General features: G+C 38.4%; 1 protein-coding gene across 1 annotated transcript in view; it reads left to right on the plus strand.

The window, feature by feature from the left end:
* LOC113229781 overlaps positions 1–14,463 on the plus strand; it is a 106,928-nt gene extending 92,465 nt beyond the window's left edge. Inside the window, exon 5 of the mRNA XM_026463462.1 lies at positions 13,114–14,463. Within this exon, the coding sequence (XP_026319247.1) occupies positions 13,114–13,330 (217 nt within the window). The 3' untranslated portion in view covers positions 13,331–14,463. The remainder of the gene's footprint in view (positions 1–13,113) is intronic.
* Positions 14,464–18,785: the final 4,322 nt, after the last annotated feature.

The raw sequence follows: 18,785 nt of genomic DNA on the forward strand, positions 1-18,785 counted from the left end.
CACTTTTTAGCGCGGACCCGACGTCCATATAATTGTAAGTCAATGCTATTGGTACTCAATTTAGGTGTAGAATAACATAATCAGTGAAATGAATGGTACTATATAGTATCTTGTATGCTAAATTAGTGTCGTGTTTAATTGTCCCAAGGCGACGTTTTAACGGCAAAAGAAGTTTTTGTTAGGTAGGTTTTTGTTGTTGTGGACCGGCTTTATTAACGATTGTTTTCACGCCTCGCCACTATTGCGTTTTGAGAAACACTCTAAAATATGGAAATGAAGCGTGAACGTATCGTTGAAGCAGCTTTATAAATGAAGGCCATTCCAGGTATGGGATGTAAGGGGGCACACGGGATGTAAGGGGGCACACACCATCACAGCTCTTATTGTCAACCTCACCTGCACGCGGTACATCCTGCAGTAACCGACGAGGCTCTGGCGACCGGTAGTAGGCGGTATAGCCCTTCCCCACATTGGCGCTGTCAAATCTGCTGGCTACCGATGGGCAGCAGCGTCGGTAGTACAAAGGCAGCGCCCTGCGATCTCCAACCCGCATGCCCAGCGTGGAGATTATGGGCAATAACCCCCTTCATGGACGGCACAACCAATCGAAGGCCCCCAGTTCCCGGTCGCCCCGCTATTCCTGGTCACGGTAGCGGCCATGGTACCGGCGGGGTAGGGGGTGCTAAGAATCCCCGGGCTACCGCAGGCTACCAAAAACAACTGACCCTGGCTACGTTTAACGGACGAACTCTTAGGCTTGACGAACACCTTGCACAGTTGGAAGTGGAACTGGAGAACATTAGATGGCATGTTCTGGGGCTGTGTGAAGTCCGAAGAGAGGGAGAGGACACCATAACCCTAGACTCGGGCCATCTACTGTACTTCCGCGAGGGTGATCAAACATCCCAAGGTGGTATAGGATTCCTCGTCAACAGAGTCCTCTCTAACAACGTTGAAGAGATCTCCAGTGTGTCGAACAGGGTAGCGTACCTGATCCTTCGGCTATCAAAAAGGTATAGCCTGAAGATCATTCAGGCCTACGCACCGACCTCGACACATTCGGATGACGATGTAGAAGATATGTACGAGGACATATCGAAAGCCTTACACAACACCACCAAGGCTCACTTCAACGTTGTTATGGGGGACTTTAACGCTAAAGTGGGATTCCCAAATCTTGACGAGTCTCGAGTCGGCCCGCATGGTTATGGAGTAAGGAATCACAGGGGGCAAACGCTAGTCAACTTCCTCGAGCACGAGGGGCTCTTCTTGATGAATTCGTTCTTCAAGAAGAAGCCTCAAAGGAAGTGGACTTGGCGAAGCCCCGACGCTGTGACTAAAAATGAGATCGATTTCATCCTGACGGACAAGAGACACATATTCAGAGATGTCTCAGTGATCAACAGGTTTAGCACCGGATCTGATCACCGACTTGTACGAGGCTCTCTGAATATCGATGTCAAACTTGAAAGAAGCCGCTTGATGAAGTCCACGCTCCGTCCTAATCCACTCCAGATCATGGCGGGCTCCGAGAAGTTCCATGAACTTCTCGAAGCGAGATTCGTCGAGCTGAAACCCACCGAGGACGTTGACGAGGCCTTACAAAGCGTGGTTGGGACGCTGAGAAGCGAGGGCATCAAATTCTGTCAATTGCAGCGTACGGGAAAGAAGTCTAAACTCTCGGATGAGACTCTGCGACTTATGACGAAAAGACGCGATGACATCCAGGCCACTTCGTCAGAGAGGTCATACCTAAACAAGCAGATTGCGAAGATGGTACGGCGTGACCTTCGGAGTTCCAATACACGCCTCATTGAGGAGGCGATAGAGCGAAACCGAGGGTCCAAAGTATTCACTCAGCAGCTTGGAAGGAGCCACCTGACGAAGCTTACAACGCACGATGGCCTAACCGTTACGTCAAAGCCGCAGATACTCGCCGAGATAGAGGACTTCTATGGCCGTTTGTACGCTGTAAATGCTCCTCGGGTCCAGCGTGACAATCACGATTTGAGAGCCACCTTGACGCGCCACTATACCGACGACCTGCCAGAAATCAGTCAAGACGAGATCGTGTTGGCTCTAAAACAGCTTAAAAATGGAAAAGCCCCCGGTGAAGACGGAGTTACTTCGGAGCTTTTGAAGTCTGGAGGAGTTCCTATTATCCAGGAACTTCAGAAGCTCTTTAACTTGGTCATTCACTGTGGGAGAACTCCACGGGCGTGGAACAGGAGTATTGTAGTTCTCTTCTTTAAAAAGGGAGATAAAACTCTACTGAAAAACTACCGACCCATCTCACTCCTGAGTCACGTCTACAAGCTGTTTTCTAGAGTCATCACGAATCGCCTCGCAAGAAGACTCGACGAGTTTCAGCCACCGGAACAGGCCAGGTTTCGGGGAGGATATGGCACCATAGACCACATACACACAGTGAGGCAGATTATACAGAAGTCCGAAGAGTATAATCGGCCCCTGTGTTTAGCTTTCGTGGACTATGAGAAGGCCTTTGACTCTGTCGAAACCTGGGCTGTCCTGGAATCCTTACAGCGGTGCCAAGTAGACTATCGTTATATACAAGTGTTGAGATGTCTTTACGATGCTGCTACCATGAGTGTCCAAGTACAGGACCAGCAGTCTGAACCTATCCAATTACGCAGAGGGGTGAGACAGGGGGATGTCATATCCCCGAAACTGTTCACCGCTGCATTGGAGGATATGTTTAAGACGCTGGACTGGAAAAGGATGGGCATTAACATAAACGGCGAGTACATCTCACACTTGCGATTTGCAGATGACATAGTCCTAATGGCAGAATCGCTGGAGGAACTGAATCAGATGCTGAACAGCCTAGCATCCGCCTCGCGGCGGATTGGTCTCGGCATGAACTTTGATAAAACCAAAGTCATGATCAATGACCACATTGATCCGAGACCCATCTGCGTCGATGGCCACCTTCTTGAAGTTGTTTCCGAATACACTTACCTCGGGCAGATTCTGCAGTTAGGTAGAAATAACTTCGAGAAGGAGGCAAGGAGGAGGATTCAGCTTGGCTGGGCAGCGTTTGGGAAGCTACGTCGAGTCTTTTCGTCGCCCATCCCGCAGAGCTTGAAAACAAAGGTTTTCAACCAGTGCGTCCTACCAGTTCTAACGTACGGAGCTGAGTCGTGGACACTCACAATACGGCTAGTCCACCAGTTTAAAGTCGCTCAGCGAGCTATGGAACGAGCTATGCTCGGAGTCTCTCTGAAAGATAAACTCCGTAATGAGGTTATCAGACAGAGAACCAAAGTGATCGACATAGCTCTTCGGATAAGCAAGCTGAAGTGGCAGTGGGCTGGACATATCTGCCGAAGAACCGACAACCGCTGGGGTAAACGAGTTCTTGAGTGGAGACCACGACTTGGCAAACGTAGTGTGGGACGCCCTCCAGCCAGATGGAGTGACGATCTGCGGAAGATTGCTGGCAGGAAATGGATGCGTCAAGCCGAGAACAGGGCGAAATGGCGTGCATTAGGGGAGGCCTATGTCCAGCAGTGGACTGCAATAGGCTGATGATGATGATTCCAGGTATGATAAGAATAAATACAACAATTATATGAAGTATATACAACAGTTATATGGACAACCCTTTGTTAATTATTTCGGGTTTAGCATACACTCCGCTCGCCAGATTGGTGCAGCAGCCCAATAGTTATTTATGAGTGCGGACTGAAAATCTGCTGTGCAGTCCTTTATCCTTTTTGTCCACATTATTGTTTTATTGTTAATGGGTCGCTTAAATTGTAATTTTCGCATTTTATGTGTAAGAAAACTTTTCTTTTTATTTATTAGTGTTATTTACTTACATTTTTTTCGAAGATACATTTACAAAACAAAAAGGCGACTTTTCAAGGTACGTTTATTTTTTAATAAATAATTAGGTGTCAAGTCAAGGTATAAAGACGCAAATCTATATAGATCGAATTAAAATTGACGAAGGAAACGAAATAAATTTGGAAACTACCATTTATTTCGTTAAAATAAGCGCCCATGCTGTCAATCAATATTACTTTGTGTTATCGTCGTAGATAAAGTAAAAAAAAATCGCACTAAGTAGTGGCCAACTTAACAAAGTATAGAAGGCGGCGATGAGCTTCAATCAGTAACAGTTGTAAGGCGAAAATGGTTTGGTCAGCAATTTGCGGCCTCGGTATTGCCATGTTACTTAATATTGCTTTTATAATGGTACCATTGGTAGGTCGCGCTCAATATTTACGGGTCTAAATTGCCATTTCCAGAATTTAACTTTAGAACTTTCTAATTCCTTAAGGTCCGGTGGATTTACGCTTATTTATTATTCGATTCGCGCCGTTCAATATACGGACAAGTGTTTTGGATTTTCCATTTTCTAAATCATTACACGAACGATTAAATGACAATTTACGTACCGTAGCACCGTTCACCACACGAATTGATGTTTTAAATTTTCTGTCCGAAATCATTTCACGAATGACTAAGCACGAATGCGCCTTCAGGGGCGCCATGCAATTGTTTAATTTAGCCGTTTATTTATTAGTAAAATGTTTTTAATTTAGGTCAATTCGTGTTATGGTGTTTTAATTAACTGTTAAGTTAATAACGATATTTGTAAATTTTTATCTCTAATATATTAAGGGTTAAAGAATGACATTGATGTTCTAAATTTCCGATTCTTTATAATAAAATAAAGTTAATGTTGTCTGATTCAAAATTCAACTGCCTCCGTAGCCGAACGGTTACCAAGCCGGACTGCCACGCAGAGGTCCCAAGTTCGATTCCCGGGCCGGGAGAAATATTTGTATGGCCTACATTTACTTCTCTCGTGAGTATTGGTGTAATTTGTGTTTATCTGTGTGTGTGTCCATGGCACCCGCGACACAGGGTTTTTCTAGTGCGGGGCTATGTTGAGTGTGTGCGTTATTAAAAAAAAATAGAAAGTTTTTTCAAATGAAACGTTTAAGCTTCTCACAGTCAAAGCCAAAGTCAAATAATCATTTATTCCATAGGTAAAATTTTTACACTTCAAAACGTCATTTTTAAGCTACTTTTTAGGCTACTGCTTGTTCATTACGCTGACTCCCTGAGAAGAACGAGCAAGAAACTCTGAGTATTGCTCCTTTCTAATAAACTTAAGTGCTGTGGAATACACTTTGAATCGTAATTGTTTTTATTTTTATTTTTTTATTTATTTGGGAAACATACAGCATCATATAATACATTTCATTTTCAACAAATATGAAACAAACACTACCCAAAACAGTTTCCACTAATATTTAAAATAGTTACGTTGGAAAGACAAATTTATACATAACTATAAGCTACTAACATAATAATTACCACTAAGCAATAAGTTATAAATAAATTTTAATTATAATTTAAATTTATTGGATATCATGATGTTCAACCACCATGATATTCAATTACGTTATGGGAAATCACTCCACTAGTTTGTTACATTGATCATTAACTTAATTATTTTTATTATATATATTTACATTAATTAACTAAGAAAAATTCCTACGATCAATTACAAATTATGTTAATAACATAAAGCTTTCTAATGGCAGATTTGAACCGGAATGGCTTATCGTCAAATATATTAATTTCTTGATATTCATTATTAAATTGTGTACAAGCCCGTATAAGGAACATATTTTTAAAATTATTAGTGCGACAATAAGGTATTGCAAATGGGGCTCGCGGACGTAGGTTGGGTCTTGGACATTTTAATGAAATTTGGCTTAATAAATAAGTAGAATCGATGTGATTTTGAATAATTTTGAAAAGAAAAATTTGATCCCTAAGCTCTTTCCGTTTTTGTAAAGTCATAATTTTTATAGGTTTAAATTTCCGATATTTATACTTCAATCTTTTGACAAATTTATTTTGCACTCTTTTGATCATGTCGACATGTTTATTATAATTGGGGTTCCAAGCAGTGGATGCATACTCTAGGTTAGATCTTATATATGCATTCTATAACAAAATAAGAGTGTCAGAATTCTTAAAATCGCTACATTGTCTAAATATAAAACCTAGTCATTTAAAAGCCTTGCTGGTAATTTTTTCATAGTGGGACGTAAATGTTAGCTTACTATCCAGATGCGCTCCCAGATCTCTCACCTCGGATACTCTTTGAAGTTTCTGATTATTAAGATAGTAATTATGAACTAATGGATTAGATTTCTTAGTATATGAAATTGTACAGCATTGTTCAATATTAAGATATAATTTATTTTTAATACAGTAATCGCTTAAGTTATCTAAATCCTTCTGTAAATTTAAACAATCCTGATTAGGTTTAATAACATTAAAAATTTTAGTATCGTCAGCAAATAGGAGTAATTTTGAATTTAAAAAACATTTTTCAACGTCGTTTATAAAAATATTGAAAAGGAGAGGTCCTAAGTGAGATCCCTGGGGAACACCGGAACTAATAGGGATGAAACTGGAAGTGAACCCTTTAATCGCAACTGCTTGGCTCCTATCGCGGAGGTACGACTGAAGCCACCGAAGTAGATTACGGTATATACCGATGTATTCTATTTGTTTTGTTAATAAATTATGACAAATTTTATCAAAAGCTTTAGGATAATCGGTATACACGGCATCCACCTGATAACCATCGTTAAAACTACATAAAGCAATGTCAAGAAATTCACAAAGGTTCGACTCAGTTGAACGTTTATTAATAAATCCATGCTGTTCGTTTATAAGATGAGGTTTAACAACAGGGTACAAATTATCGTAAATATTTTTGTCAAATAATTTAGGTATGATAGACAATTTTGAAATACCTCGGTAATTCGGGATGTCATGTTTGTCTCCTTTCTTAAAAATGGGGACAACTAAGGAGCGCTTCCATATGTTGGGCATCGTGCTTGATAACAAGATGTTAAATAGATAGCTGATCGAACCACACAAGGTATCACAGCAATTACGCAGGAAAACAGGATGCAATCCATCAGGACCACTACCTTTAGTGATATCTAAGTGACTTAGATATTTTTTAACGATAGAAGATGTAATTTCTATGTTGTTAATTAACATGTCAAGTTGCTTATCATCCATCGTTAAAGGCGCAGCACAATCTTGTACAAGGACTGATTGAAATAATGTGTTACATAAACTAGAAATTGTTTGAGCATCGGAGCTCATATAAGGTCAAAGTACATACTGTCAGGAATTCCGGTATTATTAACTTTAGATTTTATGTATGTCCAAAACTGCTTTGAATTCTTTCGAATGTTATCCTCCGCATTAGATATGTAAATTTTATAACAAGAGGATTCCATTAATTTAAAACGTTTACGTATGTTAGAAAATTCTCATAATCACTGTAGTTACCAAAAGTTTTCCACTTTTTATGCCATTTGAGTTTCTTCCTCAATAACCCTATTATAAGCTTAGTATACCAAACAGGAAATTTAGTATTGTTTCGAACATTTTTATATGGAACTAATATGTCAATGATGTCATTCAAAATTGTTTAAAAATTGGCAACTGCTGCGTCCATATCGAATCCTGACAGACAAGACTGCCAGTCAACTTTAGATAATTCGGCATTTATTCGAATATAATCGGCTTTGTAAAATTGATGCAGAATACGGAGTTGAGGTTTCAAGCATTGTATTGGCTGAGTAGTCGTCAGTTCTATACGCAACGCTGGATGATGCCCATCCTCGGGGGAAGCCAAAGGATCAGTTCTAGTCACGGTACATAGCAGACTGGTAATAACTAGATCTTAACACCTGTTATTAACATTTACCACACTATTAAATTGACACCAGTCAGTATATCTCAAAAATAAATTTAATTGGGTAGTTAAGTTATTAAATGGTAGATTATGCAATATGAATTTATTATTATCAGCTACCCATTCGGCTCCACTAATGTTAAAATCACCAAGTATTACAAAATCCGTGTCCGCGTTGTCCGTATATAATTCAGATACATAATCGAAAAATAACATTTGTGTCGAGCACTGTCCCCGCGGAAAGCAGCAACAAAATAAGCCTGTTTTATTTTTAAAACGCGGTCCGTTAATGTTCGATGAAGACAAACAAACGTATGTGACATCTGCATCGGTCATGGTAGACGGCGCGGGAGCCGGCGGCGACGATGCGCGTGCATCCACCGCGAGACCCACTAAATGGGGCGTGGCGGAGGGAGTTGACTCACGTGTTGGTCCGAGACTGCACCGATCCAGTGGTAATGCCGAAGAAAATCTAGGAACAGTAGGCTGGGCAGATGGTGTAGCTGGTTCGGTCAGTGGAGTAGATGGTCTCGCAGTGCAATCCTCTTGAGGAGTCATCAGTGAAGAACACGGAAAATCGACGGTATTTCCATCTCGGCAGGGAGAGCATAACCATGAGCTCCGGCCGGTACCAAGTCTATTAAAGCCGCGCTCTGATATTCCATGACAGTTGAAGTGGTATTTGCTCTTGCACTTCGAGCACTCAGGACCGTGTCCGACCACTTCATTACAACTAACACACTGAGTAGTAAACATGGTAAACTAGTTGAACACCCCTGATTTGCAACCGGTTCACAACAACAACAACTATGTGTCTATCCAACGAATGTTGACGCCGAACTGGCAATTGTGTGCAATCTAGACTGTTGTTGTCTTTCCATACTTCGTTATCTAAAACATACTCTTCAATTTTGTAATGTGACTTTTCAAATAAAATACTTTTAATGTAAGTTTTAAGCTTGGGAAATGACAATCTTAATATATTCTCCGGAATCTTATCGTAAAAACATATACAGTTCCCCATAAAAGAATAGTTTACCTTAGTTAAACCAAATCGTGGTACCATGAGTTTGGACTTAGTTCTAAGGTTAATATTATGAATATCGTCTTTCTTAATGAAATTATGTATATTTTTACGGGCATACAAAATATTTGAGTAAATGTACTGCGATGCCACAGTCATGATACCAGTCTCCTTAAACTTTTCTCTGAGAGAAATCCTAGAACCTAAACGGTACACAGAACGAATCGCTCGCTTTTGCAACACAAATATGGTTTGCATATCTGCCGCTTTACCCCACATGACAATCCCGTAGGACATTATACTATGGAAGTAACCAAAGTAAACTAGTGTAGCAGTAGCAACATCGGTAGACTCACGTATTCTACGGACTGCGGTGTAGCAGAGCTTAATCTGCTGGCTAAGGAAGATGTTTTTTTTTTATTGTGACTCGGCAAAATGACTGCACCGCGCCTGATGGAAAGTGCGAATACAGTCCAGAGATAAGAGTAACGGATGGAAAACACAAATATCTTCACTCCGTCACTATCATTTTACCGGCCTGGCCAAATGCTTCTTCACACTACGTTTGAAGAACCCGATGTTATAGAGGGGAGGGAATACATGCGTCGGGAGTTGGTTCCACAATTTGATGGTTCGGCATAAAAACGAATTGCCAAACTTTTTAGTGCGGGACGGTATTGAACTGACCGTCCAACCGTGGCAACGCAGTCCGGCACGCGTGGTCCGCTGATGGAAAGGAGAGGAAGGGATAAGGTTGAAAACGCTAAGAGACGCTATATCTCTGCGAAGCTGTAACGACTCCGCATGCTCAGTTACATGAGGATCGTTGACAACACGGAAGGCGTAGCGCTGCAGTCCATCTAGAGCATCGAGCAAGTACTTGGCAGAGCCATCCCAAAGGTGCGAACAGTACTCTATGCTGCTTCGGACCTGAGCTTTATACAACAGGTATCGCAGCTCTGAAGTAAAAAATCGGTGCACCTTGTTCAGGATGCCAAGCTTGCGCGACGCGTTACAGATGACGCTCTCGATATACTCTTTTTTGTTCATGTCCTTCCGGATGCTCATCCCCAGTAGGCTGAGCTTGTCCTGCAGCGTCAGGGTTGTACCCTGAAGACAAGGAAGTGAAAGGAATGGGGATTTTTTGGAGCTGAACGCGCATACTTGGGTTTTCTTGGCGTTGAACTCAACCAAGTTTCGGGAGATCCACGACGATATATGTTCCAAAACATGGTTGAGCTCAGCGACAAGTTTTTCCCGGTTTCTCTCAGGGTCCTCCCGGCTGCTTAACGATTGCTTATAATAGCAACCGTGCACTGTGCTATCATCTGCATAGCAATGAATGTTGCTAAAAGGCAACAAGTCATTGATATGCAGAAGGAACAGCGTGGGCGACAGCACGGAGCCCTGTGGCACCCCAGCATTAACTGTCACGAGCCGCGAAGTGCCTCCGTCAACAAGGACACGCAATCTTCGCTCGCGCAGAAAGCCGGAGATCCACTCACAAAGGCGGCCGGGAAGACCATATGCGAACTAGGGGATATTTCAATAAAACTTAGCAAATAGACGTAATTCCACGTACTTTTGAGGTCGGTTTTTTTAGTACTCTGTACTGAGATTATTAACATGTATAGATTTAAAACCTTTAATGATGTCTTGTGCATTAACAGGATGAAAATTAAATATACTACCACAAACATTAACATTTTTTTTAGGAGATCAATAGCAAGAGAAGGAGAGAAATTTAATGATTCTGTAGTGTTAACGGCTATTTCTGAAAAGAACGATTCAAAAGGTTGGGCTTTCTAAACTTAAATTTTTTTCATTACCAGTGGTTGTTGTTTTGATAAAATCGATTGTCACTCCTATTTTGCACGATAATACCCAAGAAAGCGTCTTTGCCTTATAGGAGTTGTAAACTGAAGTTCTTCGACACCCGCTACAGTTACCTGACTTAACACCCTCCCTTTTTTCTGTAATTTACATAATTGCCTACAAGGAAAATAATTCAGTTCCTATGAGTGGTGGACAATAAGTTCCAAAACTCTGTAGATTCGTAGATAAAATTTGGTAGAATTACCAAAAAGGAATATCAATACATGAGCTTCTAGTACAGAAAAGTAAAGTAGTAAGTAAGTAAGGTTTTTACTTTAAATACCCTGTAATTTGGTATTGTTAAGGTGGAAAGAACAATAAATAATTTTGAATTTGAATTGAATTGTTAACATGAGTGTATGTTTTCTTTAATAGGAGTTTTGTTTCTAAAACGTTATGTTTCTTTTTATTCTCCAATATAGAATGACTTTTGTTCTTATAAAGGAAATAATGAGATGGGATGATTTCGGCACGGCTCGACTCACTAAGCCTAAATTGAACATATTTGTTTTAACAGCCTGCGTGGCTGGCCGAAAGGTTACCATGCTGGACTGCTACGCAGAAGTTCGGGTTCGATTCCCGGGTTGGGCGAAATATTTGTATGACCTACGTTTATTTCTCTCGTGAATTTGGGTCTAATATGTGGCTGTTTATGTGAGTGTCCATGACACCCGCGACACAGGATCTCCCTATGAACCATTGTATTGCTCTATCTAAAATTACGTTTATTGTAAGTTAGTACGTCTTTTGTATGTAGTATCAACTTCAATTATAGCCGCAGTAAAAGTCTTGGAAAAAAGAACTCTTTTTTACAATATCAAGTGACGGGACGAAAATGTCGTGCGCCTGATAGTTAAGCTACACACCTGTCCATAACAGTTGCAGTGCCACTCAGAGCCTTAAATCGCAAGGATTTGAGGGGCACTGTCACTGCGCTCGTCACCCTGAGGTATAAGTTGACAAGTCCCATGTGCCTTTAATTCCACCAGCATCCTTACCCTTCAAAACCGGAAAACGGTAATGCTGACATTACTGCTTGGCAGCAGAAATAGGTACGGTGGCAGCACTTCCCTGGACGAACTCTTTCACAAGGAGCTCTACTGCTACTAAACTACGTTTCTCTACCTGTAATATTTTGTAATATCCTCTCGAAGAACCGGATGAAATAAAGTGACAGAGGTCTGTGAGAACCCTGTACACTGGCTGATCTGGGGTCAGAACCTGAACTTATAAGGTTCCTGTACGCTCACAGGTTATAGTGTCCTTCTCATATGCCCTAAGAGTAGGTAGGGAGGGTCACTATAATCAAAACTAACGTAGAAAGGTATGGTGGTTGTAATATTTTAAAAAGACAAATTATTGTTTGATGACCATAAAACTTTTGTCTTGGCAAGTTTTCACACACAAGCCATTTCTGTGAGGAATTTAATTTATATGGCAATCGCATATCTCATAAAACCAAAGAAAGCAAAGCGTAAATCTGCTTAACTAAGTCGCAGTTTGTTGAAACAAATTATTACGACGCTATTTGCGACTGATAGTGGGTTTGTTTTTACTTCGAAAGAACGCTGTAACAAACACAAGTAAATTTACTGTGATCCCCTAATTGACAATCACAAATCGGGCTAAAGGTCCAAATAAAGACTGTGAGTTAAGTTACTTTTCGTAAAGGTTCGACTAAGAAACCTTAAAACTGAATATTAATTACAACGGACACATTTTACAAGAAATACAACAACCAAAATTTTTGGATGTGATTATTGACGATAAGTTGGAGTGAAAACTTCATACTGAAACAATACGGAACACTTTACTTCATCATGCTTATGGTCTAAGAAGGTTGCGTGACACTTCCGCTGTGTCAGCAACTTAAGAGGCCTTTCATGGTGATGTAGCATCCTTACTTCGATATGGGCTTGTTGTTTGGGGAAATTCAACGGATGTAAGTAAATAAATTATTTGTAGCCCAAAAAAATACGTACAGGCAATGTTTGACTTGGGACCCCGAGAATCGTGTAGACCCTTATTTAAATGCTGCCTTGTATCTTTGAAGTAGCTAATTTTGTAAAGAATAATAATAAACTTTTAGAAAAGACACGGGACATTTACAGTGTAAAATGTTACTTTGTAATCGTTTTACCAAATTAAGTTACTACCAGAAACAATGTTAATCTTAATACTTATAGGAATTGCTTTAGAATCGTTTAGCTGCCAAAATATAGTTATCCATAGATTTGCATGCCAATATCGGTAAAAAATATATAACAACTGTTTTATTATGTATACTTGTACCACCTTTTGTAAGCCATATTTTAAGTTATTCATTCATATTTAATTTAGTTTTCGTGTTTTAAAATTTGAGGTCAACTTAAATTGGTGTAAGGTTAATTTTTTATATTATTTATTTTATTATGATTAATAAAATTTACATGTTTCTTTCCAGTGCCCGAGACGCATTTATAACATGCGTTGCGCACGCTGGCCGTTCATGCTCTGCATCGGCTGGCACTCTTCTCCGGCGCATGGCGTGGGTACTGGCTCAGGACGTGGCTGCATGTACGCAACAACCCCGCGCTTACTGCTCTTCTCCACCCCCACTATTCGCTGCACCTCTTCTTACAGCGATTTCCGGCATTATACTTTATCCACCACGATTCTAAAGTTTTAAAACCAGACTAAAGGACGGACACCGAAGTCATTCCATAAACAGCTCCGTCTTATCAATTTTGGTTCGGAACACCAATATGGATGGAATTTAAAGCTGTAAGAGCTAAAGACAATCGAGATTGCTCAGAAAAAGACAGTGGAGAGGATTGATACATTTTATTTATGGTTAAAAGTTACCTACATTTTAAAAGAAGTTCTGATTTATAAACAAATCTAAACGTCTTGTTATCAATTCCGTAAGGATTGTACGATTTTGCATCTTTTGCAAATACGGAACGCCATAATTTTAAGATAGTTGTGAAGTATTATATCTGCCAGATATTGTTTGAAATATATCTCGAAAGTACCTATACTAGTCCGCGGCGTTCAAATTTGAAAAGAAGTAACAGAAATTTAATGATTCGTAAAGTGATTTCAAACAGAGTTTATTTTTAAATATGAGTATGAAGGTAACGTATATGTTCTTTTGCATTTTGATACCTATTGAGCAAAAGTAATTCATGCAACGTAACATGAAGTGCCAAGTGTTTTAATGGTGCACAGTAAAACAAAACTTTAATTGATGGTCTATTGGATCGAACATATAGATATGATATGATACATTATGTAATTTAAAATGGACAAAATGGCTCAAATTTATAGCACGCAAAGTCACTAATTACTGCGTGCAAATTATTGTGAGTACTTATATTCGGAAAATATTTAAGAACTAGGTTCATGTCTGTTGTGCAATCGCCAATCATATTTGTTTAGCGTCGTCACTTTAACACTACGACTACACAACATTAACTCTTCCCTTTTTATCTATTGAGTTGGCCAAAAAGTCCGTGTGATATCAATGAAAAATATAAAAATGTGTATAAAACTTTAATCAATTATTATTATGTATTGGCCATGGTGATCTATAATCTTTTGCTATGATTATGAATAGAAAAATCGAACAGTAAGAAAAAATTCCTTCGATCTGGCTGGGTGCGAAGCAGCGTCTTTCAGCAAACCGTACTAGACGCTAAGCCAACTAAGCCACGAAATGAACCAGCGAATCTTACGAAGTTTTGTATGTGCTTATTGCAGATCTTAGTTTTTGGTTTTTAAGGATTTTTTGCCAAAGGCCATCTGTGAGAAATCTACTTTATCTATATATTTATTATATATATCTTCACTATTCCAAAAACTTCATAATTATGGTGGTGAAATATCCTGACATTCAATAAACTTAATTACAATCTTTTACTGTTTGGGGTAAGTTTAGAATTCCCTTTTTATAAAAGTTCCTGTCATTAGTTATAAAATACATCTCTAAGATTATTTGATTTTTAATTCGGAACTTAATCACGTATGCGATTCTACTATAGTAATGACGTTCTTTCTTCTGAACGTTATCACTATAATACAATCGTACGTGAAGCTATTGAAATTAAAAAACACCGTAATTTCAATCGAGAAGACTGTTTCAAGCTTTTATCGTCATGGGATCCAGTTATCAGCAAATGTAAACGACATCAAGTATCGCCCGATAAGTCACCCGGTGTCGTGAGTGTTGTGTGTCGGTCTAGTGAGAACCCTAGTGCATAAATAAATAATGAAGATCAACAAGTACGGGTACTTAGAAAAACTCGCAAGGCTACAAGATGCTGACACCCGCCTCTTCAGTCCCTTCGAAACGTCGAGGTAATTAAAATATGTTTTTCTACGTGATTAAGTCCCGAATTAAAAATCAAATAATGTGTGAAAATAGTGAAAGTTTAAATCAAAGTAGAGTCGCTTGATGATTAAAGTCGTAGCCATTCAAAGAATTTTGTAAATACCGAAACAATTAAAAATTTCTATTTTGGGCCTTTGTCGGGCGAGTATAGAAGATAAGAGAAAATATAGCGACCTAACTGCAATAGTTTTGACGGGTTTGTAAAGGTGTGTAGTTTGGCATTATTATGGTGAAATACTATACCATTACGATTCACCAGTTCTGGGCGTTTTTATTCATTATAAACTTAAAAGTTTCCCGCCGATTCTTAAAATGCGCGCTAAAATATTATTTTCAAGGTGACCATAGACAATATAACATTTCAAAAGAAAATAGTTCTATTTTCTTTAAACTTACTTGTAGTAAAAACTTTTAGGTCAACCATAGGTCTTCCACTGCTTCTATTTTTTTGAGATCTGCCCTACATTAATGCTTTAATAAAACTATCGTGTCGTATTAGTTACCCAAACGTTTATCCCCTTCGGCTCTTTATTGTCTTTAATAAGATTCTCTTTTCTCCTTGCACTACTCTTAGCACTTCCTTCATTCTTCTCCAGCACCATTTCTCAAATGCTTTCGTTCTCTGTCTCTCGATGTTATTGTCTACGTCTGACTACCATACAATGCAATGCTCCAAAATTGTACACCTTTATTACATGTTTTTTATTGTACAAAGCCTATTTTATTAGCCCTTATGATTCTTGTCTTATGATCTCAAGTTAGTTAATTATCCAATGATGTATGTTGTTTATTGGTGTATCGGTACTGAGTTTTGGTTTTTTTGACTTTTTGCAATTTTGTTTTGTTGATGTAAATATAATATAGAATTACATATTATTTTACTGGCATAGTTTCCGTGACTATGCAAAAACGAGCATTGATAATTGGATAAAGTCAATAGCTTTTGTCTTAGTGTAAAATTACAATACAATTTTATAGTCAATATCATTGTGGAATATTTTGGAACCGTGTCTCAACACAAACGCAAAGTTGTTGTTTACGAGTAAGTAAGTATGCAATAGTAGCAACTGTTTATAATTAAAGATCTTTTCATCTAATTCAATTAAACTTAATTCTTACATTATAGTTTATTTGTTCCGATGTTGTTCTAGTGTACCCATGTAATGTAAGCTAAACAAATTTTACTCTTAATCTTAGTCCGTACATATAGGAATATAAGTTTTTGTAAAAGATGTTTAGAAAATATTGTTTTTATTGTATGTCACAAGCAGGTATTAAGAAAAAAAAAATCTGAAATCAATTTCTTTTTTCATTTCCATGACGATGTGCTATAGTTATTAAAATCATGCGGCTGTTCTGCATAGTACAATTAAAAAATAATGATAATAATAATGGTTTATTACCTCAACACAAGGAGCAGATCTTGTATTAAAATAAAGGCTAACAACATTAAATATTGAAACCCTTGTGAGGGACTGGAGATCGTACTAGGCAACTAAATCTGTATTACAGCCACTGAAATGTTTATTTAAGATTTTAGTGATTACAGCCCACCAAGCCCCTGACCCTCTCGACTAGTATTTTTTTTATTATACCAAGTGACAGGACGAACAAGTCGTGCTCCTGATGGTAAGCGTCACGTCTGTCCATAACAGTTGTAGTAGCGCTCAGAGTTTTAAATCGCGATATTCGGAGGGGCACTGCTACTACACCCGTCACTCTGATAAATAAGTTAAAACGGCGTGCGCTGTATATTATTGTAATTTGACTTTTTTTATGATACTAAGTGAATAGGCGAACAAGTCGTGCGCCTGATGGTAAACGACACGCCTGTTCAAAACAGTTGCATTGCCACTCAGGGCTTTGAATTGCAAATATCTGAGGTGCACTTGCTCTGCGCCCATCACCTGAGACATAAGATGAAAAGTCCCACGGGCCTGTAATTTCACCAGCACCCTTACCCTTCAAAATCGGAACGGACTGTGAACCTTCTTCCACGATATTTTCCTTCACCGAAAAACTCATGATAAATTTCAAATTAAATACTATAATAAAACAGTAATTATACCATTATAGACATGAAAAACATTGATATTGTAGATTAATCAACGAGGAACTATTGTCATTCGAACGTTGATGAGTAATAAATTGAAATTACATATAATAATATATGTAGATTCCGAACTCGAAAAAGTTAAAGCAAAAAAAAGGGTATGGTGAAATTTTATACGCCTTTATAAACGCATGATATACGCTTTTAAAACATAAACTCTAAAGGCTCTTAGTATTGATATCTATTGTACGAAATCGTTAAGCACAAGCATTTGACCACAACATTATACAGGTTTCATTAAGCGACGTCTCAGCTGCATCTGTACTTAAAAGTAGAAATGTAAGTATAGATGGGAACAACGAAGAAGAAAATTAATGACATCCCAAGGGAAAGTGTATTTTAACATTTGTACGCGCCAAATAAGTCAGAAACTCTTCGTTCAATTTATTTTAAATTTGATACGAGTCATTCCATCAATATTAAAGCAGGAAAAAAATCGAGAAATATTATATTGTTTCGAAAAAGAAAGGATACAGAAAGGTAATTCTTGTATTCTCATCATAACGTTTTGTACGTGTTTTGGAAATAAGTGAATTTGGAAGGAAGTGATAAAAAAGATTATCTATCTTTTTTTCCTGTGAAAAAGAATCGGTAGACACTCGCAAAAAAAACATTACGAGTATACTTTTTCATGTGGTAAACTCTATCATATGGTTGCGCTCCGTTGTATAATATGTGCTTACATGAATTATAAGTAGTTTATAATAGAAATAAACATTAATTGACTTGTCAGCTTTGATTGATGAACAGGAACATTCCTCGAAAACGAAATACTGCCAATAATAATCGGCTCTCCATCTCTAAATTTTTTTTCTATCTTGGTCGCTTTCTCTATTGTAAATATATATGATGCTTTCTGTTCATATTCTAAATAAGTAAGGTCAAGTGAATGCAAGTTGAAGGTGATCTTTTAGCCCAAGGAGTTGAACAACGATGACACAGAACAACTTATTTCTGCTCTGGTAGGTATAACCAGCTCATTTCTTATTTATTTTAATTTATTAATAAAAATAAAAACATTTACATAAACCCCACCACGCCAGCACACTGATACTTTTGCAAAATCCCTGAAATACAAACCCATGCACAACATACATGCACCCACATACGTATATTAAATAATAGTAATAATAACTGGTATATAAAATCAGCCCATATATATTACATATATCTAGTATACCATCGGAAAAGAATCATTAACTGTCAATGCAAAGGGCGGCTAACAAGTCTGGCATCAAATCATCACTTGTGGAATTGAAATTGCAATATTTCAGGATTCCCTTATCATGTTACACAATTCAATTGAGCTATTTTTGTATTCGTAGCGATGTAATCGCGCGTTTCACGAACGTGCGTTTACATCACTGCTAAAAGTCACCATGTTACTCTTACACCTACAAAACTACGTATTTATTGAAAGAAGTTGAAAAACCTTAAAAAATTATCCAAATATTATCCTTCAACACACAGGTTGTAATGTGAAATGTTGATCGTTATAGAAATCTAGAGAGCGCCGTGAATCACCACCGACCGCAATAAAACGTCTCTATGATTTGTATTCTCGCATCTGTACTATTATATCAATATTATTGCCGAATTCCTAAAAGTTTAACGAAGAATAGATTCTCTT

Source organism: Hyposmocoma kahamanoa, unplaced genomic scaffold (assembly GCF_003589595.1).
Source record: "Hyposmocoma kahamanoa isolate Upper Pololo Valley unplaced genomic scaffold, ASM358959v1 62, whole genome shotgun sequence".
Lineage (NCBI taxonomy): Eukaryota > Metazoa > Arthropoda > Insecta > Lepidoptera > Cosmopterigidae > Hyposmocoma > Hyposmocoma kahamanoa.